Source organism: Seriola dumerili, unplaced genomic scaffold, assembly GCF_002260705.1.
Source record: "Seriola dumerili isolate Sdu_G_001 unplaced genomic scaffold, Sdu_1.0 BDQW01000149.1, whole genome shotgun sequence".
NCBI classification, from domain to species: Eukaryota; Metazoa; Chordata; class Actinopteri; order Carangiformes; family Carangidae; genus Seriola; species Seriola dumerili.
Genome location: NW_019174404.1, coordinates 19,202,148 through 19,225,050, shown reverse-complemented (window position 1 = coordinate 19,225,050; position 22,903 = coordinate 19,202,148). Strand labels below are relative to the sequence as shown.

The window sequence follows — 22,903 nt, the reverse complement described above, 5'->3', positions numbered from 1 at the left end:
GCCCAGATAAGGCTCTAATGAGACACACTGAGCAATTAGAGCATTAATGGATTTGTCAGTGAAACGGAGGAGTGTGAATTACCATAAGAATGTGCTGACGCCATCTAGCGGGTGTCTCACCCGATCAACTTTTGGGGGGGGGGGGGGGGGGGGGGGGTGTAAAGTGTGTATTTAGGTGGTGAGGATGGTGGTGGTGGTGGAGGAGCATTTTCTGGCAATTGTTCCCTCCTGCCCCAAACACTGACCCCTTGATTCCCATTCTCAATTAAAGACCGTGAGGCAAATGAACTGCCAAGATGGGAAGACAGCTTCCTCCTGTCTTAAGGACATATTGGCCTCTGCACATTAGATATAACAAAGCCATTTGGGCTCCAACCCAAACGGCCTCCCTCTGAAACTATGTGATTTGCACACAACCGGGAGAGTGCGACTAATCCAATCCAATTTCCGGACACACAAAGGCTCGGTGATTCAATGAAAAAAAAATCACGGGAGACAAACTGTGGAGCTGTGCCGCTGTACCTCCTGGCATTTCTAATTTCAATAAAGACACAGGCACTGTTACGGCTGCGCTGAGGGCGCATCAGACGCGTCCTTAACGGCGGAGGCTCCTGCGCCGGCTGCTGAGGGCTTTTTTCTCAAGGGAGTCGTGCTCGGAGAAAACGGCTTATATTCGCGTCAAATGGACGTGTGGATGACTTTACACGCGTGTGTTGGCACAGCAGAGGAGGTCGGAGCTGCCAGTTCTGACCAAATGAGCGCCGAAATCCTCAGCAGACCATTAACCTGAGAGACTGCCGCTGGGCTTTTCAGTTAGCCAAGACCATCAGATATGATTGTCTTTTAAACTTTAATGGACACTCGGTTTCTCCAAACTCCTTGTGAATTCATGATTTAGCTGTGAGGAGAGAGAGAGAGAGAGAGAGAGAGAGAGGGAGAGAGAGAGAGAGCGACGCTGCACCCCGCTGCTGACAGAGAGACCACTTGTACCGCCGTCACAACTGTGCCAAGAGACAGGGAGTCTTTGAAAGCCACCGGAGCGGACCCGACCGGCATATCAATCAGCGTCCCGGAGAGCGACTCGCTGGGTTCGTACCGGCGATAAAAGGCATTGTCTTCAAGGTGCGTGTGTGTCCGTCCGTGTGTGAGTGTGTGGAGAGCAGAGAGGGGAAATGGCACTTTTTCCGTGTGATGAGGGGAGGACAGCATCAGTCACTGGCAAACAAATGTAAAACCCAGTTCCCTTCGTCTTGCCACGGGTGCGCACCGGCGAAGAGGCGCAGGACCCGCAGGATCATCGATTCGCACTTTGTGATTTTGCGCTGCGTATGTGACACGAGCAGAGAGGAAGCGGTGAGCGGTAGGATTAAGGGGCTTCTCCTAAACACAAGACTCAAATGTATTTAACCATGAACACCGGGATATTGTTTTTGCTTGTTTGTTCTGCGGCATTTTTCGCTGGGCTGCAGTGCGCCTCGCCAAGGACCACAGCGGGGATGGATCCCCCCGCCGCCGGCTCCAGCAACATCAGCAGCAGCAGCAGCGGCAGCAGCACCGGTGGCAACAGCGGGGAAAGCGCAGGCAAAAGAGACTTGAACCAAACCATAAACTCCAGGCTGAAGAGGAAAACCCTCGCTGTGGATTTTGCGGTCCCCTCTCTGTTGCGCTATTACCTGGCGGAGTTCATAAAGAGACCCCTGAACGGCGACTGCCAGACTTTTAGCGGATGTTACACGGTGCGCGCAAACTTGAAAATGCATTGCATACCTTTGCAGAAAACCATATCTACTTTTGTGGACCCCAAGTCCTCTACGGACTCAGAGCTGAGGAACGTGTCCTCTGAGGGACAGCTCCCCTTCTTCTACAAGCGGCCGCTGTCCAAAGTTCTAAAATTGGGTTTGACGAAAGCGAGCAGGAAATCAAACCAAGTAGTGGTGGAAATAGGAGAGGATATAGTCAGGACGGGATGCGGGGGGCTGTCTGTGTACGAGGAGGCCCCGGTGTTCACCCTGGAAATGGACCTCACAACTATTCTGGAGTGGTGGCTCGGCGCAGAGGGAGGCCGGCTCAGGGTGCGACTCATGCCCGAGAAAAAGGCGCAGGTGCCCGGGATCGAGGATCGGTACACCGCGGCCATACGCGCTGCAGACCCCCGCCTCTTCATCCAGATATCCTCCCGGGGTCAGTCCCTCTCTCCCTCCTCATCTCCCTCCCTCATGTTTCTCTTTCACTTCTTCCCATGTTGCTCCCTCACACGCCCACAATCACGCAACACACACACACACAAGCAAACACACACACACACACTAGCATCAGCAGGCCCAATCCATGTTGCTCGGTCACGGTTGTGATTGAAGTTGCGCTGCGATTAATTTTTGATGTTGGACCCGGTGTGTCTGAAGACGCTGCTGTGGCTGCCTTGGCTCTGTTAGTGAAATGAGCGGGTAAAGAAATGTCAGCACCTGGAGGAAGTTATTTGTAATGATCTGATGCCAAAAAGATGAGTGTGTGTGTGTGTGTGTGTGTGTGTGTTTGTGTGTGTGTGTGTGTGTGTGTGTGTGTGTGTGTGTGTGTGTGTTGTGCTCGTGAGGGGACTCTCCAGACTCGTAGACTCATGTTTCATTATTGATGCCCACAGCAGTGCTGAGAGACGAACTGCATGTTGATTTAATTCCCAAACTCTTTGATTATTTCCAGTTGGGATCCACGCTGGGTGTATGCAGCATCTTCAGAGGCTACAATCGTTATCACTTCTAAGATGTTAATTATTATTTCATTTGGAGGGAAAGAGCGGCTTCATTGCCTTATAATAGCACGTCTGTATATTGCACAAGGCCCATATGTAATGATATTTAAGTTAGAAAAGGCCCCAGCAGGGAGTCCTTTGCCCCCCCCCCAACCCCCACCCCTTAACGACACCTTCTCAGTTCCCCCGAGCGACCCAGTGCTGAAGGAAGGTTGGAGATTTAAGAGAACGGCCTTTATTTTGATTAGGCACAAATTAAGCCGTTATCTCCAAGAAAGCTTTAGCACTCAATACTCGAGGGTGCTTCCCTCGTTCTTCTGAGCATCGGCACAATCAGTGTAATTGCTTAATCACTTTGATGAGGGAGGCTGGCCCAGAAAAATGCAACGGAACCTATCAAACAAAAGCAAAGCACAGGCTGGCTCAGCTGGAGGCTGATGGAGTAAAGAAGAAACCCCCCTGCAGGCGTGTTGAGTGTGTGCACATGGAAACACATGCAAACATGCAAATGTACACAGAAACTAACAGAATACAATAAGTACATGTGATGTAGAAGTTCTTACATTCTTACTTTGACTCTATGATTTTGGTTGCATTTTGTCAATGAAAAATAATGAATCAATATTATGTTGTAATGACAGATTCATATTAAATTCGTCAGTGCTTTCAAGGTGTGTTTATACAAAGATGCGCACACACACACACACACACACACACACACAAGCATGGTCAAACTGTAGTGGAGAAGCAACTGGGTGCAGCACCACTGCTGCTCCCAGCAGGCAATACAACAACACAGCTGGTAGTGTTAGCAGGTGGGAAGCCAGCGGGGGATGCTGTCATGGTCTTTGCAGTAAAGACATCAGCTGTTTTTTTTTTGTTGTTGTTTTTTTTTTTTAGGGCACCACTTTCTCATTATTAGCACTGAACCCTCAAACTGTTCCAGTGGAGTAGCTCAGTGGCCAACAGAGCAGACTGGTTGGGGTGGGAAGCTTCCAGCTGTGTGTGTTTGTGTGTGTGTGTGTGTGTGTGTGTGTGTGTGTGTGTGTGTGCGTGCGTGTGTGTGTGTGTGTGTGTGTGTTTGTGTGTGTGTGTGTGTGTGTAACTGACTCTTCATAAACAAAGCTTTGGAAGCACAAAAAACTCTGACTGGGTTATGTGTGAAACATGCAGAGTCAGAGTCATTCACAAAAATGACATGTTGATGTTGAAGTGACAAAGACATGGAGCAGGCGTGGTAATTATTATCAAAGCAAAGGAGGAACAGTGTGACATCCACAGAGAGAGAGGGGAGAATGGATCCGCAAAACATTGGACATTGACACAAAAACCTCTGCTCGCATAGTCATGACAGTGATGATCATCTCCTGGCTAGTTTCAACAAATTGAGGGGATCATGATCTTTCCCAAACCAAGTTGTTTTTGTGCCTAAACATGAAACCAAAAAGACAAAAATAGCCACACCCACACACTGGTGTCCCACTTCCACACTTCCTTTTATTCTATGTGGACATAATACTGTATGACCACTGCAGCTCCCAGCAGGCATTCAAAAACACAGCTGGTGTCCATATGTCAATACACAGTAACAAAACCTCATCAGATCAGGACAGTTTTATTTTTGTAACAGTGATTTGTGACAGTTTTGGAAGACACTGACAAATGATTTAGTCCTGTTGACAGTGACATCAGATCAGAAAACATGTTGCGAAGGGCCGCTACAAACATCTTGTTGTTTAATTTGAAGAATGTGTATCTGTAGCAGGGCTGAATGATGTAAAAAAAAAAAAAAAGCATTGCAATTATTTTGCGAGGTGGGAATGCATTTAATTTTCCCTGAAAAAAATATAAAAATGATGATGGTGTGAGTTTTTTGTTTTGTTTTTTTTTTTTTTTACTGGGGTCTTGTACCAAACAAGCATGATCCCTTTCATCTGGACAATACAATTTGTCTGCTAGGGGCATCTCTGTAGCACCACCAAGCTTCATTTATAATGTTGTGACACATTTTACCTTCATGAAAACATTGCACCACTGTGTTTTTAGATACTGCACTTGGCCAGATTGCAATTTTGATAATATTAATTGTGCAGCCCTCATCTGTATCTGGAAACCATGAGTGGTTAAACAGGGAATGATATCATGTCCTGCAGCAGTGACATGCTCCTCCATACCCACAGAGAGTACGGTGTTGTGCAGCAGTTTTGGTGAAAGTGGCCACAGACCAAACTGCAAGTCATGTGATGAGATCGGGCTGAGAAAAAAATTTTGCCTAAATTTCATCACAAAAAACAACTGACTGAATATTCTTTGAATAATCAAACATCAGAGTCAATATATGTTAAAACGCAACAGAGAAATAATATATTATTCCAGCTTCATTCATTAACGCGGACTGAAATTAGTGTTGTGGGCAAGGAAGTGCAAAGACAGCAGCTCTCATTGGAATTAATAGGCTGCCATCCATGGTTTATTACATCCATGATCATTCCGCTTATTTCGTATCTCCTCCATCCTTCATCCTCACATAACCCAGAAATTGATCAAGTCTTTAATCATTACTGCTCAGAGGAGCAAGGAGAGACTTCCTGGAGGAAGCTTTAGCGAGGAGCTACAGGAGCATCCATTCATTTGAATTCTGTTAGGATAATGAGCCGTATTGAAACCACCTCAATGACTTTTTGTCAAAATACAGTGGGGAAGGGACAAATAACAGCATCAACAGGACAAAAGCCAAACAAAAGAAGTCGATGAAGCAAACGCATATCTTGTACATTTAGAGTTGACAAAAGCAGCTTTGGCTCCTGCTGCGTAGATTACCCGCGCATGTGGAGAATCTATAATCACAACTCCTGTTGTTTATCAATGAAAATGTAAATGAGAGACATGTTGTAGAATAAAAAGTAGCCTGTTTTATTTTTTTATTGTGACAAACAGCAAGTCGTGTGATGGGGATTTGGCCATTCACATTTGCCATTTGGACAAAGAAAAGTAGCTAGTAGTTAGCATTAGCGACACGATAACGTCTCTGGTTCTCTTTTCTAGTCTCCAGATCAGGAGAATTTCTGTTATCTTTATGCTGAGCACATCAACATACAGGTCATTTGAATGGAGCTAGGCATCAAAGTGTGGAAGTGGTAATCGTATAATTATCTTATATATGATTCTGCACACATTTGCCATGTTGTGTTGTTTTATACAAATATATACAGTATATATATGTGTGTGTGTTGCTATAGTTGCTACCTTGGTAGTGGAGAATGGCTAAATAAATAAATAAATAAAAAAAACATCCTGTTTATTACTTCTATATGGTCCAATTAAAGCTCCTCCAGCCTCTTATGGCTTTTAAAAGAATCAGCACAGAAAATAAATGGATGGCTGAAACTGTGCAAGTAGTGTAGTATATGTTAGATGCTGGTGCAACCCTTATCCCCAATAATATGATCCATATTTTCACCTATACAGACCTCTGATAAGTGATGTTCCTTAAAATTATGAATATAATAACACCCTTGTATGTCAAGTTTGAAGTTAGGGAATACAATTTAGCTTCACTTGAATCTGTGCAGTGCTCAGAGTGTAATAAAATGACAGTTGTCCTGAGTAATAAGTGGCAGAAGCCTGCACATTGTATCCACACACCTCAGGTGGACTCCACTATAAGCCTCTCACTGTAGAACCACTGCTCCCTGCTGGATTACTCTGCTGTATGTTTGCACAGTCGCAGTTATTATCATGAGCAGTTATTACATTATGATTTCCTACAAGGCACAACTGTGTTTACACACTATTGATGCACAAACAGACACAAGCCCCAAACACCTCACACATAGACACACACACACACACACACACACACACACACACACACACACACACACACACACACACACACACACACACACACACAACTATTGTCCCTTTTCCCTTCCCGTAATACATACTTCCCTATGCCAGTGTGCCCCATTCCCTCCTCCATACAGAATTACTCAACTCCAGGCTCCAGCGTGTATTGTCTCGCTCTATCAGTTTATTTACACCCCTGATTGGCCAGTGTTTGGCATTTTTCTGTGTAATGTGTGTGTTACACTTGTTTTCCCAGCCTCCAGCAAGATGCCGGCTATTAGCATGAAATAAATACCTGCCATGGCACCCAGAATAATTTGACGATCACGCAAGCATGCCTCTGGGAATCAAGGCATTAAACTCTGCATAGTACATTTATACTTACTCGCCCTATGGGCCCTATGGGGGAGGTCATTAATGAGAAATGCTTCTATGAGTTACAGTGTAGGAGAGAGGAAAACAGCGCTGAGCAGGTGTGATAAAGAGTTGACCTCTACTTTATTAACCTCTGTTATGTTCACCAAGCGGTGCCATAAATAGGTTGCAAGAGAATCATTAAATGATCTCAGCATTAGAGACTGAAGGAAGTGGGGACCCCTGCTTCATTAACCTGCACATACCTGCTACTGAGCTCTTTAAGATGTTCATGTTTCTCTGTGCACCATTAGCAAAGAGCGTCTTAATAAACACGCCTTACAGGAGCTGATTCAAGTAAGAGACTGCTGCCATCCTGCTTGAGAGGAACAACTGTGTACCCTAGGGCTTTTCTCCCCATGTTTGCCCCTCAGCTCGGCCCCAAATGCAAACACACGCTCTCATGATTTTTGATGAAGCATCCCCAGTCAGCTCTTGCTTTGAGAGGCTTAAAACAGAATCTGAGTGTGTGCATGTTTTAGCCGTTGGCAAGTATTGCAATTTCGTCTGAATCATAAAGAAAGTCAAAAGTAAATTTATTAAGTTTGATTACGCGCTTGGTACTTTGTTTACCCCTTGTTGCTTGTGGCCGTTTTCTCGAAGAGGTTTCTCCTTAAAAGATTAACACTTTTAATTTTTCTCATCCCAAATGATTTTCCCTTGTCAACGAAGTAGTAAATATAATAATAATAATAAAACTTTATTTATACAGCACTCCTCTTAACAAAGTTAACGCGGGGTCTTTCTGTGTGGAGTTTGCATGTTCTCCCCGTGCTTGTGTGGGTTCTCTCCGGGTACTCCGGCTTCCTCCCACAGTCCAAAGACATGCAAATGGGGACTAGGCTAATTGGTTACTCCAAATTGACCATAGGTATGAATGTGAGAGTGAATGGTTGTTTGTCTCTGTGTGCCCTGCGATGGACTGGCGACCTGTCCAGGGTGTACCCCGCCTCTCGCCCGAAAGGATGCTGGGATAGGCTCCAGCCCCCCCGCGACCCTACTAGAGGATAAGCGGTAGAAAATGGATGGATGGATGGAAGAATGTGACACAGGAGAAGTAAAAACAATAAAATAAATATGATCAAATAAATAGGAATAATCAGTATAAATAACAATATGTCAAACAATTTTGAATTCTTTCACTAAGAGAAACGTTTTAAGATGGATTTAAAAAAAGCTAAATGTTTAGTGAGCCTGAGTTCAAAAGGCAGGGAGTTTCGTTGGGTGGGGGCTCTAATAGCCAAACCCCAGTCACCTGTTATCACAAGCTGTGACCTGAGAGCAAGCAGCAGGGCTCCATCAGCAGATCTCAGCGGTCGAGGGGGCACATACCAGGTCAATAAATCATAGCTGGTATATTATTCCCAAGAGGAGTTACACTGGTTTTTACTGAGGGTGTGAGGGAGTGATGTGCACTTTGTTTTTTCAGCTGCACCACAGACAAAAATTAACTTTGTTGCTTTTTCTGTAATTAGCTCTGCACACCGTTATTTTGTCATTATTCGTCACTATTTTTTAAATTTATTAATTATATTAACAGGATGGACTTGTTAGTGTTCATGCCAGCAACAATAAAAGAATTTCAAAATAAGGTACCTAATCTAAAAGGGACACCAGAATAGACATACCCAATCATAATTAAATTTACATTAAGAATATTACCTTGTACATAAAGGATGCCTTTTTGCATTCATCATGTAATTTACTGCCCACTTGTGGCAGCAGCAGGGTATTGTCTCTGAAGGCTAGCCTGACTATCAGCCGTTGTAACTATTGTTTCTGTCATTTTCGTGGGCGTGACCATGTGCCATTGACAAAGGCTGGAGCTGGTCAAGCAGAGAGGACAGCAGTCTTTTTTAAATTTTTTTAAAAATTTTATTTTGGAGGTTTGTTCATGCATTGGGAATAACCCTGGGATCTTTGACGGGTGAGCTTGTAAAGTTGTTCCGTCTCAGCTTCTACTCTTCTGAGATCATATATGATTGTTGCACGCATTGTACGCATGCATAGAAGTGTTTGGCTCGCTGAGCTTGCTCATTAACCAATAAGAGGCAGCAGTAGCAAGTAAACGAGTAAATTACACTGATTTATCATCTCTCTGCAGCAAGTTTGTGAAGTTTGAGACAATATTGTTACAGGAGTAGAGCAGCTTCTCTCAGGAATAGTTCAGTATGTAGGTTGTGTGCGTAGCGGGCGAGAGAGAGAGCGGTGAGGCTCGCGACGGAGCAAAGAGTTAGCTAGTTAGCAGTTAGCATTGCAGCCGTGAAAGTACTAGTGAATGTACGTGCACTCCAGGCAGTTTGTCAGTAAATAAATGCTACAGCGTCTCCCCTGTGCTTCCGAACTACAGACCAGAGGATGAGCCAGGAAAGATAAACTACACTGAGACAGGTAAACACAGGATTCTGCATCCTCACTGGATTGTGTTATTGTCGGTTAATAGTAAATATTTTGAAGATTACCATAGAAGTGGTTTTTAAATGTTTTTCCTCTATACCGTACATGTTTACGTAGTATGTTTGTATGTTTACTGTCAATTCAAAAGAATAATCCTAAAACTTCTTCAGCCAGGAAGGAGAAAGGTGAAGATGTCCAGGCAGAGAGGAGCAAGATGCAGGAGAGAGACTTTCAGCACAGGAAAGACAGGCAGCACAAAAAGAGAGATTTGCTACTGCTACTGCCATGAAAAGGTGTGTTTCAGTCTGGTCTATGTTTTGATGTTGGTGTTGGGTTTGGCTGCTCAGCTCTTCTTGCCTATCTGTAAAAGTCATCGCACGCCACTGTACTGAAGTGAATATGTTTGGAGTGTTTTCAGACAACACAGGAAGTTGAAAGCACCACCTTGAGTTGTATATACTGTGGTGGGAAATTTTCATTGTTTTGTGACATTTTATGATCAGTTGATTTATCGAGAAATGACATTAAGTGATAATGAAAATAATCATTAGGTGCTGCAGTTTTATTTTTTGTTTGTTTCAAAAATATGTAATGGAGTTGTGGTGGCAATATCACCTCACACAGCACATCAGGTGAACTGGTGGATAGAGTGATGTGTGAGTATGGCTGTGAACGGTTGTGAGTCTGTGTGTGACAGACGGGCCACCTTTGCCTCTCGATCAATTTGAGTTGGGACAAGATTAAATAATGATTGTGATATGCAGCTGCAGGCTGGATTAATCAATTACAAAAATAATTGTTATAATAGCAGTCCTGATTATTAGACCTGAGTCTCGTCCTCCTGGGCATAAGATGTTAGAAGAATTTCAGCATCCAGGGTGAATTTAATGCCATGTGCCTTTTGCAACTAGGCTTAGATCGTATTCATGGTTTCCATATCCAGAGCAGAATTGACATTGTACTAAGTGAAAGCTTCATCATCTTCAGTCTAATCTTGAGGCTTGAAGAAGAAGGACAAGGACATATGTAAATGTCAGTCCGGACTGTGGTTTGATTTTGGCATACTAAACCTTCCTTCGTATACACATAAACCCTTGCATTTTGGAGTTGCATCTTTTGGACTCGGAAGAGTTCAGGCATTCGGTGTGAAGAAGTTAGAGCGGTATCTATCTTAGATGAACTGAGCTGGAGGAATAAACACAGCAGAGTGTGTGTAATCACTTGGTGGGAACGCAGCCTAAACACAGCTTGATGACACAGTGCACCTGTTGACCTTTTAATTTGGTCGGTCCAGGTGGAAGGCTGCACAGCCACAGGAAAAGTGACATGACATTGCAAGTGAGCGCGTGGACTTGTGGCAATCAATGGGGCTCCCGACATTTAAAGCTTGTATCAATCAGCTCCTAATGGGAAAATCAATTGGAAGTCAGAATGACATGCCACTTTATTATTTATGCATTTCTATGATCAATTCAGTCAAGGAGTCGGTGGCGTGTTGCGGCGCCCCAGCGGACCCGTGAGGCCCTGCCCTGCTGATCAATACTGCGAGTTTCACTGAGCGTGATCAAGTGCATGTGTATCAGTGTTAGCAGCTAAGTAGACTTCATTTCATGACAGAGTGGTTGTTGATACAATGTTGAGACAAGAGAGCAAGGAATTCATAATGAAAGGCAGAACCTGTTCTGTTACAGCTCTCCACTGTTGGAGTCTGTCAGTGTGTGATAAGTACTATAGTTGTGCTTTGGTGAGAGCGTCGGATTTTTCATCAGCAGTTTCTAGGTTCATTGATTCATTCCTCTTTACAAATGTGAATAATGAGACATTGACAGCGTCTGCAATATAAACACCTTGAAGCTTTTTGCCATTTTCTGGTCTCAGAAATTAGTCTGCTTACTCTGAACAGTAAAATGATATGATTATCACGCTGCACAATTGCCCCACACACGTTCCTGTGCTGCATTCACATGTAGATCCACATGAAGTACAGCAAACATAGCATTTTTTACTCCAATTTCAACGCACAGTATGTAACTTCTGCAGCTAGAGGTCTCTCGATCCAAACGTTAGCAAAAGATGGCGCTGGGTGATGTGAATTGTGTGGGATCGTTGGAGTTGTTGTCTTCACTGCCATTACCTTAAGCTTCTCTTAGTTTGGATTCCTTCAGTCAGTCATTCAGGAGCTTTTTATTGGCAGCAAATTATCCGCAGAAGTGTCCTCCTCCCCATAACAAACGGAGGAAGATTAAAACCAGTAGAAACACTGAAAAAAAGCAGTTTCATGTTAAAAGTCAGTGATTCAGCGATGCTCTTCAGTGGACACAGGATTTCTTGGAGGGGCTGAGAGCTTTCTCTTCTTTTCCTCTTCCCCTAAGATCCAGACCTCACATGACTAAAATCCTTCATTCGGTTAAAACACATAGTTGAAGACAAAGAAGGTGTAAAAAATGCATTTTAAAAATGTGACTTAAAACTGGATCAAAGTCAACTGGCAGGCAATCGCAATGCTGACGTGCGCATAGGAGATATGATGTCATTGACAGGCGAGCAAATGACCCGGACCGCTACCATGATTAAAATCACGAGGTTTGAGATTTGCTGGAACATTTGGAATATTTTTTACACAGCTCAAAAAATTATATAACATATTCTGTTTTCAGACATTTTGTGGAAAAGTTGCATATTATCACTTTAAGAAACCAGCCTCTCTCGGTGTCACCATGTCCAGTGTGGATGGTTGAAAATTAATGCTTTTTAATGAGACGCCCCCTGAACCTGCTCAAATTCATATATAACAGTCTAAATCAACAGTGCTGCTGTCAGTGTAATGAGGCAGCTGATTCTCGACTTAAAGGAAGCGGAGACATCTTTTATTTGGCTGCCTGAGCCGGTGAAACATTCGGCCTGTGCACCGGCCCTGGCTCCATCTCAAGACCTCAGGGAGAGCAACTGTTGCCCAAAAAGACAAGCTGTTAGCATTCTGTAGCTGGCCACACTTAAAATAAAATATGAAAACGTGAAGCCTGCCAAACTGAAAGCTACATGTTAACACCTTGACAACACAAACAGCAGCTAATAGCTCTTATGATATTAATCAGCCTCATTGTGGGTAATGCTCGTGTCACTGTTTTGTAAATTAGCCGGACTCAAGGTGACTTTGGCTTTGATTTCCTTTTTCACTTCTCATTCAGTATAGTCTTTTCCCCCTTCTTTCTTTCCCCTGATGTTTTAGTTATTTATGCCACTTGCTTGTTCTTTCAAAAAACTGCAAGCTGCCGGTTTGATTAATGGTGATGCTTATAAGAGGCCTCGGCACAGGAGTTTAGCTCAGAGGTAGGTGTGAAGATAAAGGCATACTGTACCCCAGCTGAATGTGAAGCTCACACTTCCTCCCTGAGATGCTCCACTTCCATAATGAGAGAAGTAAATAATGTGCATAAGTGAGTGGTCATACTTTTCTGGAAGTTACGCACTGTGCACTGCTCTATGTGGATATATCTATTTTTGTATGTGTTTGCTGATTTAAATGTCACGAAGCTAGCATGGGCCCAATTTTGCTCTTGGGCCCCTTTTGTAATGAAGTTGTTACATCTTTTGTTAAGCAAAATAATGTTCAGTAGAAATATGTTTTTACCTTCTGAGTGCACCAAAAATATATCCAGTACTGCATTTGAAATTACAGCCTAAACTGGCCACAGATTTTAATTAAAAACCTTGTTGTCAAAATAAGAATCAACCTTTGCTAGTTTATGTTAAAAAGATATTGTATTGAATTGCATCAAATTGAAGCTGTGTATATATTACATCCACCCCCATATGTATTTACTTTTTAAATGAGTCTACATGTACATGCATAATTTGCAAATGCAATTATTGCTAAATTAACTCCCTCTAAAAATCATCTCTGTTTGTTGGCTCTAAGCTAAGCATTCATTTGTTTCTCATTTACATTTAAAATGATGAGTTCTGTATGTAAGTCATCTTTTAATATTATCTATCTTTTATGGTTTTATATGTTCCAGCAAAGAAAGCATGAATTTATAACATCATCATTCGGGCTAAACTCCACTCTGACAGATATGTAACCAGCTATGTTTCCTACTACTTGATTCCTCTCTTACTCTCCTTCCCTCACTGGTTTCCTGACAGTAACTTTGTAGGAAAGGAGAAAAACAAGGGATGAAAGTGAGTTAGAGCAGCAAAGAGAAGTAAACTTATAACAGTCATTTTCTTTAAGTCTTAAATTCTCTCATCTTCTAGATTTGGATCTGAATTTAAATGAGTGTGACATGAGTCACAGAAAATCTAGGAACTGTCCAAACAGATAGTGAGTGAAGCAAAAGGTACATACTGTATGTAGAATATAAAACTGTCATACCTGTTCACTTTAAAACCTTTGTTATATATAGGAGGAATCTCTTGTTCCTACAAGTCAGAAAATTCACATGAAATTACTTGAACTTGTTTACACAGTTGGTTGTTGCTCATCAGTACAGATACTGGACAGAAAACTAGTTTGCAGCAGTAACTAAGTTGAACCCTGTCTCTGGGCTGTAAAGTTGCATAAATAGATTTTTTTTGGGTCTTGGGACAAGCGAAACCAAACACAAACATTTGCCCATATACAAATCCAGCAGGCGTGAAACGTTAGCATTTGCAGGGAAATGTCTTTCTAGTCACCTGACGACAATATTAGCTCTCTCTTTAGCTCTGTTGTTGTCTTCACAACCTCCTGAGGGAAATAACGTCTCTTTACCTACTGAACGCTCCACCATGTTCACCAGCCAGTCTAACTTTGTCTGCTGCAGTGGTGTGTTGTAGTTTATTGTGGTGGGTATACTGTGATTATTCCCTCTCAGCCTCGTACACAACCCCGTCAGCACCACCGCCACCACTCACTAACACGTAGAGTACACGCATCCACACATAATTGAGAGCCTTCTGAAAGCCCGTGTATGTGTTGTCTGGGGAGATTTAAACACTTTGGTCTGATTTTCTACTGTTTTAGTGTTAATCACCATCCCTGGTGATTTCGCATTTCATTCACAGCTTTGACAGGCAATGGTGTGCTTCACACGGGGGCTTATCACAATGATAAATCAGTGGGTTTCATAATCATGGTCTGGATGAGAGTGAAAATAAAATACAATAAGTAGAAGAGAAGAATTAAAATAGTATGTTCACTTATCTTCCACACCCAGAGCTAAAAGGAGAGCTAATATTGTCTCAGGCTATGTATCAGAGCATCCAAGAACTGCTGCGGTAAAAAAAAAAAAAAAACCTTCACAGACAGAACTCCTTAATAAATAAAGGCTGGAAAGGCACTTACCAACATTGTCAAATTATGTCTACTGGGTTCACTGTGTGTGTCAGCTCACAAGCCCTGCAAAGAGGAAGGAACATATAGATGGCCAAGCTTCTGCTCCACCTGGTCCAGTTTCTTCTGTTTGCCGGGGGGGTGGGGTTGTTACAGAGCAGTGGCATAATGTATGTAGTGGGTTGGGGTAGGAAGAGGCTGCAGAGCTACTGTCGCGCAGGGGGAATGACCATGAGTTGCGGCTATGTCCACACTATTACGTCTCTGTCCAGACAAGCATTTTAGCTCTCTATCAGAAATAATCTCCGTCCATTCATGTACACTAGGCATGCACGTGCTGGTGTAAACAGGAAGCAGGGTGTCTACTCTGCAGTTGTTGCAGAAAATACTATGGACAAGGAACAGCAAAGGCAGTTGTAGTGTGATAAAATGCAGAATTTAACTGCACAAGCACAACAACGTCAGGAATGCTTTTAATCTCCTTATCCATGCTGCTTTCACCACTGGTAGTCGTGACTGATAAGACTCAATCAGGGATGTGAGCCTGTGTCTGTGTCATCGTTTCCAAAGGTCTCCGTTTTTGCCCATCCAGACTACAATGCAACCCCAGAGTTTTTGTACTAAATCAGGGGCCAGCAGTGTTTCCAAAAGTCTCCCTTTTTGAGGCTTAAAAACTCCACAGTAGTGTGGACATCAGACGTAAAGGTAGCAGAAGTGATGCATTTTAAAACTGAAACGTAGTAGTGTGTGTCTGTGTGTTTGTGTATGTGTGTGTGTAGCCCGTGTCCGTTGGTAGGTGACCAGGTCTTGGTCATGTCTTATGTAGGAAGCCACCACGTTCCTCACTGTATCCTTGTGCATTTATAAGTGTGTATATAGAAATCCTGGAGCTTTCTTAGAGCATATACAGCATATACCTGCATGTAGACTAAAACCACTGTTCTGCTGTTTTGGTGCTGGGCAGGTAGTCTACAGCGGGTTAATCAGAGCTTTTTGCTGCAGCAGTCTGGTGCAGTTTGAAACAAGGTCAATGAGAGCAGAGTTAGTGGGCCAGAAAACCAAAACAATGATCCAAAACTAGACTAAAAGGCTCCATAGAGCTGATGTGGATGTGGAAAGTCGGGTGGTAATTCTTTCTGGGTCTGTCGCAAAGAGTGACCCCTTTTACAATTTAATGGAGTGTAATATAAAAATATTGATTAGGGTAACTTTAATGAGTGTAGCATTAAAAAAACACACCCAGACAGGATAGTGTTGTATTTTCCCCAGAGGTCCTTGAAGGAGACTTCCAAGCTTCTTATTTCATTTTTCACACCATCGGACAGCTGGCAGGATAGTAGCACAGAAAGCAAAGGAAAGGAAGATGTATAGGGAAGGAAAGAAGGAATCATTTTAAGGGTAGCGTAACACACGCGTGGTCTTTTCAGTCCAATGAAGCACCACCGCTAAGCTTTTCTCTGTTGTCAGCCTGTCCTTGGTTTTCACACATCTTAAGCCAAACTTACATTCGAGCTAAATCAAACCAGTCCCTGCGACACTAACCACTGAACACAAAGAATCAGACGGGAACATGGAGAGTCTAAAGTAAAGCTCCCAACATTCACCTGGAGTTAAAAAGCCATTAACAGATGTGGTGCAGTCGCCATACACACAAAGCCTGGCAGCCTTAGAGGAGCAGCCTGAGTGCTCTCAGGCCACATCCCCAGCTCCCTTTATGATCTCTAATGGGATTGTTGAGGAGCACCAGCAGCATCCTCATCACAGGACAAAACCTGCTTAATGGGATATGATTCGCCATGAAAGGGCAAGGAAGAGCAGTTTCTCACTGAACCCGCTTATCCCACGAAACCTGCACAGCCCCTCATCCCCACCCCTTCCATTCACCTTTCCAAGAGGAGGCTGGCTTGACGGTTCTTCCCTGCATCCCCTCCACCATTCCTGTGGCATGGAAGGGTGTGTGTACATGTGAGTGTGTGTGTTTGGGAGGGGGGCCGCAGAGACGGAGATTAAGAGGCAGAGCAGCAGGGCCATGAGAGATGCTCTTTGTGGCTTATCGGAGCACGAGCCCCGGCATGCTCACTGGCCTGGACCGGCTCAAGGGATGGAAGCGCCACTTGTTGAGTCGCTGACATCGCTGGAAGTGAATACCAAGCGGCTCCGCCGCTGTTATGAACTCATGAGTGCCTGGAGATGGCTTATCTTCTCAGCTGGAGCGGAGTGGAGAGCGATGAGAAAAGTTTGATGAAGTCCCAACTTCTGCTTAGTCATCTTTTGCTCTGCTTTGTTTGCAAGGTTATAGTCCGGTCATAGTAAAAGAAGAATGAGTTAGTTTTTCTTTTTAAAAAAAATGATCTGGGGTAACTTCAGGCCTTCCTCAGTCTGGGCTCTTGTGTGGCTAAGCACAGTCCTAGTGATGGGTTGAGGACAGCCTTATCTCAGTAAGTCCTTTTGAAATTTGCCACTGGCTCTGATGTCTCTGCAGTCGTTAAACATTTTGTATTTATCTAACAGGCAAACTTTGGTAACTGAGTATAAATCTGTTGTTTGTTCTTGTGGAAATCGATTTGGCTGAGGGCAAAGTTAAAACTCATAATTTACTAGAGCGATGTCTTTTTACTTTTGACCAAATTGTTTGCCTGTCTTTATTCCCTATTGTACTAACTCGTTGTGCTTGTTATAGTGGTTGTTATTGTCCATTAAAACTAACATTTAAGCAATATTTTAATCAAGGGGCAACCAAGGAAACCTGGGCCTCATTGACTGGCGGCCAGCCAACAAGCTTTTTCATGGGCAGGTGAAATTCATCAAATCTGGATGGGAGCGAGTATTGATTTTGAGTGCTTGTATTGTTGCCTGTATGTCTGGGGAAGGTTTGGAGCCAGATTTGGGCAACGTCCATCCACAATGATTAATATCCTACTGAAGTGGCAGTGTGTCACCCTTGTTTATTTTTTCCTTGTTCCCAGAAACTCCTGCCACCTGGCAGTGATACAGTGAAAAGGAGGCCGCACTCCACGGGCAGAACTCGCTTAGTTTACCTCTAGTTGTGATGAAGGCCCGACCGCTGCTACAGGTGGCGCATTCAGCACACTACCTCTGCCCCTTGGGCAGAAGAAGCCACGGCCAGCCACACAGGGGGAGGCCCAGGGACAGTCAGACTCTTCTGGTCTACATAAGAGAGCAGGCAGAGGTTAGACGAGAGGGAGAGAGAGGCAGTGACAAGAGGAGAGGAGAGGGAAAGGTCAGACACTGCATCAGCAGCACGATAACTGTCCCTGTTCAAGAAACTTATTCAGGCATATTGAATTTTAACCCAGCAACGCCCTATATTTTACAGTTATATACAGTTATTTAGACTTATGTAGTGAAATTCAAATAAAAAATTCAAATTTTCATGATCCAAAAAGTGCGTTCAATAACAGTTTTGTGTGGTGCCTTTTGTACAGGGCTTCAACTTTACCTGTTGATCAAAATTCACATAAAGAATCACCAAAGTAACAATTTGCTGTATCTCCTGAGTTTGTGTGTGTGTGTGTTTAAAGACAGAGAGTGAGTAGTCTCACTAGCTGCAGGTTGGAGCAGGTCCTGAGCTGGTGGATGAAGGGCCTGTTGATACATGGGCAATCTGTGTAGGACAAAGGTATCGTGTACAGATCCTGGAGTGCCAATGTACACTTCCAGAAATACGCCCTTAGCATCACAGATGCCCTGCAGGTGCACTGAGGGGGAAAGTTTTTTTTTCATGTAGCATTTCTTCTGTGGCTCTGCAGGAGAAAAAAAAAAAACCTGATGTGGCACCCATCAAGGACACTGGCAGCACAGCAGAACATCTTATAGGCGGCAAGGTGAACAAAGCCGGCCCCCACCTCCTCCACCTCCTCTGGTTGGGGGAAATGAATAGCTTTGTGTGTGGGATGGTTATCATTTCCTCCACAACGTGGTGGATGATCCTGCAAACTGGCGACTGGCGTTGCAAACATGTCTATAGTTACCCTGTAGGAGGCTCGGCAGGCAAGCCAGTAGACTGTGCACCCCGATTTCATAGCTTCTGTGGGCCTTTTGCCAGTTCAGAATCTGGACCAGGTTCTGGATAGTCTGAAAGCTGGTTTCAAGTCGGCTCCAGAAGAGAACATGGCAAGGAAAGGCACATGGCTATTCATTTGTGCATACCTTGTTAATTTGTCTTGTTAAAAAGAATATCATTTTTTAACATGTTTATTAAATGTAGTTATAATCATTATGTATTATGTTTCTTTCTTATTTATGTGGTTTGACAATTTAATATTAATTTAACTGTATTCTACTTTAAATATTAACTGTCTGATTAATGATGAATTATTGAAGTCTACCAGAATTCAATTTCCTTCTAACATCTGATGTTTTTGGTCATACGCCTGCTTATGCTTGAGAAGGTTTCTGTCATTGCTTGATAGGCAGTATGAGAGCACACCTATCTTTATATAAATAAATCCATCAACACCTCTGTAAAATATTAACTTAAAACTTTATACAATATTAAACTGCATAAGTTTTTTTAGGTGCAACAATAAACTGTAAATTCTTCATATAAATGGTTAGACAGGTTAGTAATAAAGGCTGATGTACAAAGATAGAGCGCTATGCCAATAACTCCTCTCCATCCTCCACCACATCATGTCTCGTCTTTGACGGCTTCGCCTCCTCAGTTCTGCAGCCTCCTCCTCAGTTTCTTTACAAAGCATTCCAATGCCAACGGCAATCCGGGTCTGATCCATTTGGATGCTTTTCATCTAATTTTATAATGTCGGATGTCTAATTTTGTTTTTCCTCATTCATTCATTAACATCCACAACAACAACCTTGCACAACCTTTTCCCGCCACTGACTTCTAAATATGTAGGCTACAGATCTCAGCAGATTCAAAACACATACATGTTAATATTTTTTAAATGAAAATGAAAAGAGGCAGGGTTGGGTTTTTATGTCATATTTTGTTTTATTGTAAATATACTACATTACAGTGAAAATAACTGGAGCAGACACATATCGCCAAGACGAGCTTGATGCGCATACTGCTTCCTCTCGTCCTTGGGACTTTATACTTCTGAGTAGAATTAGCAAATCCGAACTTGGCGTACTTGGTATTTAGAGAGTCTGAGAAAATAACCCTGATGATGTCATAGTCTGCAGAGTTATTGTCCTGCTTGAGGACTACAAAGTTTTAACATAACGCCTATGTTATGAAGTGAGGACATTGAGTTTAAAAGACATGGGTGATTCCCTGACAGAAAAGGTCTAATGAAAGATGCATTATGGGAAACGTAGAGTCCATGATCATAAGAAGCTTGGTTCAATACTGGGGGCTAGAGGTAAAGATATTCATCATTATTTTTTAAATCTTGCAAATACCCTGAATTTCCCTTGAAAGTGTGATACTGCACTAAATTGCGTTTAAACTCCTGTTTTTATTCTGGCTGAGTTTTGTTCTCAAATTACTTATTCATCATTAAATGTCATTTGGTTTAACAGCAAATGCAAAAATAGATTTGGCCAAAGTTAAGTTAGTGTCACGATAGACTTGAAAAAAGCCAAACCAATCTCCTTGCTTGCTACCAAGCAAGTATGTTTATGAATAGATCCAGCATATTCAGGTTTTATAATATTGATATTAGATATTTCCTCTCCATTTTCCTTGGAATGGGACTCATTCATAGTCATCCACACTGGCTTGAGGGTCCAGTGTTATTTTTCTCTCCCACCGCTCTATTCATCCTCCACACATCTGTGTTTACCTTGTACTGTAGCCTCTGGCTCACTCGTTTCAGTTGGACATTCAAAGACCTTTGACAGGCTCGTTTTAATCCACTTTCCTTCCCCATTTGCCTTGTATATATAATAGCTTTTCAAGGGGCAGGGTGGCTGTTACCTGAGGGACCCTGACCTTCACTCAGAGCCATGCTTTTATTCATGTAACATGTAACTGCCTTTCTCTACAAATTCATCACATGCTAACCTCATAACTAGTAACTAGCATTAGTATCGCTTAGTTAGTATCGTATTAGTATCGCCATTCACCATGAGGAGCATGTGCTGTGATCACAACCACCATGAATGATGGACTTTTACATTTTAATCTTTAAAACGAGTCTTATCTTGAATAATTCCCATCTGTCTTGTCACATAAAAGTTGAATTGTTTGTATTTGCGCATTTTTGCAACCTTGGCCTTGTTTGCATCTATGTGTGCGCACACACACACACACACGCACACACACACGCAAGAGGATCCCTTTGTGCATGTGCTTATATCAATTTGTGCTTAAGTGTGTGTTCACATCTGTGTTTGTGTGTGTGTGTGTTTTCATGTGTGCATGTCCACTAGGGAGCACTGAGGTGCTTTCAGGCAACACAAAGCCTCTTCCCTCCTCTGTCTGATCTTGCTGGAACAGTGAGCTGGAGCCAGTGGCTAACAGCCACATCAGCAGTGCAATATGGGAAAAAAAAAAAGATCAGCACCTCTGATTTTTTGCTTGGTGCCAGCTGGACAACATCATGTTGACCTTGCCATGCTTGCACAGAGTCCATGAAATCAAGCCATAGCCCTGGCCTACGCACCCTTAACTCTACACACATCCTCTGTCCACACACACACACTCACACATACATTTTCTCCATGTCCTACAACTGCAGCCCGACCTTGGTGGTTGTTCTTGTGGCGTTAAGTAGAAAAAGAACATGGAGTGGCACAAAATGAGGCAGTGCTGCTGGCAGTCAGACTGGATGAGGGCAGTGGTTCACACAGCAGGTGGTGCTGCTGTCAATTACACTGCAGAGTTTAACTTATCTTATATGTGAAGGTTTTGCTGACCTGCACATATCTGGGAGATAAGAGTCCTGTCTTACTTGCCATAATGCAAACAATCACTATGGGTGGAAGCTTTACAGCAGCAGAGGCTCTGGAAGAAGACTCATCTGCAAGGTGCCACAGTGAATCATGAACCACTGCCAAACTCGCAGTGGTTTGTCAGTCCAATTATGTCCAAAATGCCCCTTCTGCTGTCTGGCTTTTGTTTGTGTTGCATCTCAAAATTAGACTAGCTGTGATTAGCCAGATGCAGAGATAGGTATGTTTTTTTTTCTTTGTTTTTTTTTTTTTAGCTACATACGCAATCAGTTAAGTAACATCTTGTATAAGCAAATGCCAAGAGAAAGGGGTCAGATGTTTGAAGTTAGGCCCACATATTTCCTCTCACAGTGCTCTGAAGAAGACAGTCTGAATGTTAATGTCGAATGCATTATAAAGCGATATCAGATGCTTGTGGTGAGTGGGTGTCGGGGTAAGTGAATGGGCCAATACAGTATGTAATCTCACTGTGGTGACACAAGCACTTTGAGAAACATAACAGTACCATTCAATTTTTAACTCTCGCTTCCTGCAGGAAAGAAAAGCCTGACTCAACTGTCATGTTCTCTGGATTCACGCTTCAAGTTTCCATGGGGCAAAGCCGCTGACTGACAACTATGAGAGGGGCCTTATCTGTCACCTTACAGGCATTTCATTATAAAAATGCTTGGCTACTGCACTATCACAGGAAAGATGGTGAATGCAGCTGCCTTTAGGCCGGACGGGTAAAAAAAGAGAGAGGCTTTAGGACAGATTATGTAACGGTTACAAAGTGAACTTGGACACACTCATTTTTGTTTCTCCTTTATCATTCTGACTTGCGGATCTTGTCACCGTAATGTGACATGGATCAAGCAACGTAACGCGGAGGAATAAAATGGGTCTCGAGAGAATTGGCTTTGTGAGATTTGGCATCAGTATAGTTCTCACAACTCTTCCTCCTCCCTGAGCCGAAATACCACGGGGCGTCGTAAAATGACACGAGTGACTGGGTCCATCTTCCCACAGCAATGACAAATCACGTAATGGACTGGCTCTGGTGACTCACACTTCGAACTGATGGTGTGGCTCTGTGTAGTGTGGCGGCTTTGACATGGTCCCAGAGCAGCGCTCATGTGGTCAGGGCACCGGCCCGTTTAGAGAAAAGGGAGACCAGATAGAGCTAATGACTTGGGGGGGGGGGGGGGGGGGGGGGGGGGGGTGTTTTTCCTCAGCAAGTGGAGGCTGACAGCTTCTTGACATGACACATCTTGAAATGCAGTCTGACTCCTTTCCCTTTTGCCCCAGACACTTTATTCACT

At 43.2% G+C, this 22,903-nt stretch overlaps 1 protein-coding gene across 1 annotated transcript in view; it reads left to right on the top strand.

The window, feature by feature from the left end:
• Positions 1-1,409: 1,409 nt before the first annotated feature.
• alk (ALK receptor tyrosine kinase) overlaps positions 1,410-22,903 on the top strand; it is a 321,320-nt gene continuing 299,826 nt past the window's right edge. Inside the window, exon 1 of the mRNA XM_022751149.1 lies at positions 1,410-2,181. Within this exon, the coding sequence (XP_022606870.1) occupies positions 1,410-2,181 (772 nt within the window). The remainder of the gene's footprint in view (positions 2,182-22,903) is intronic.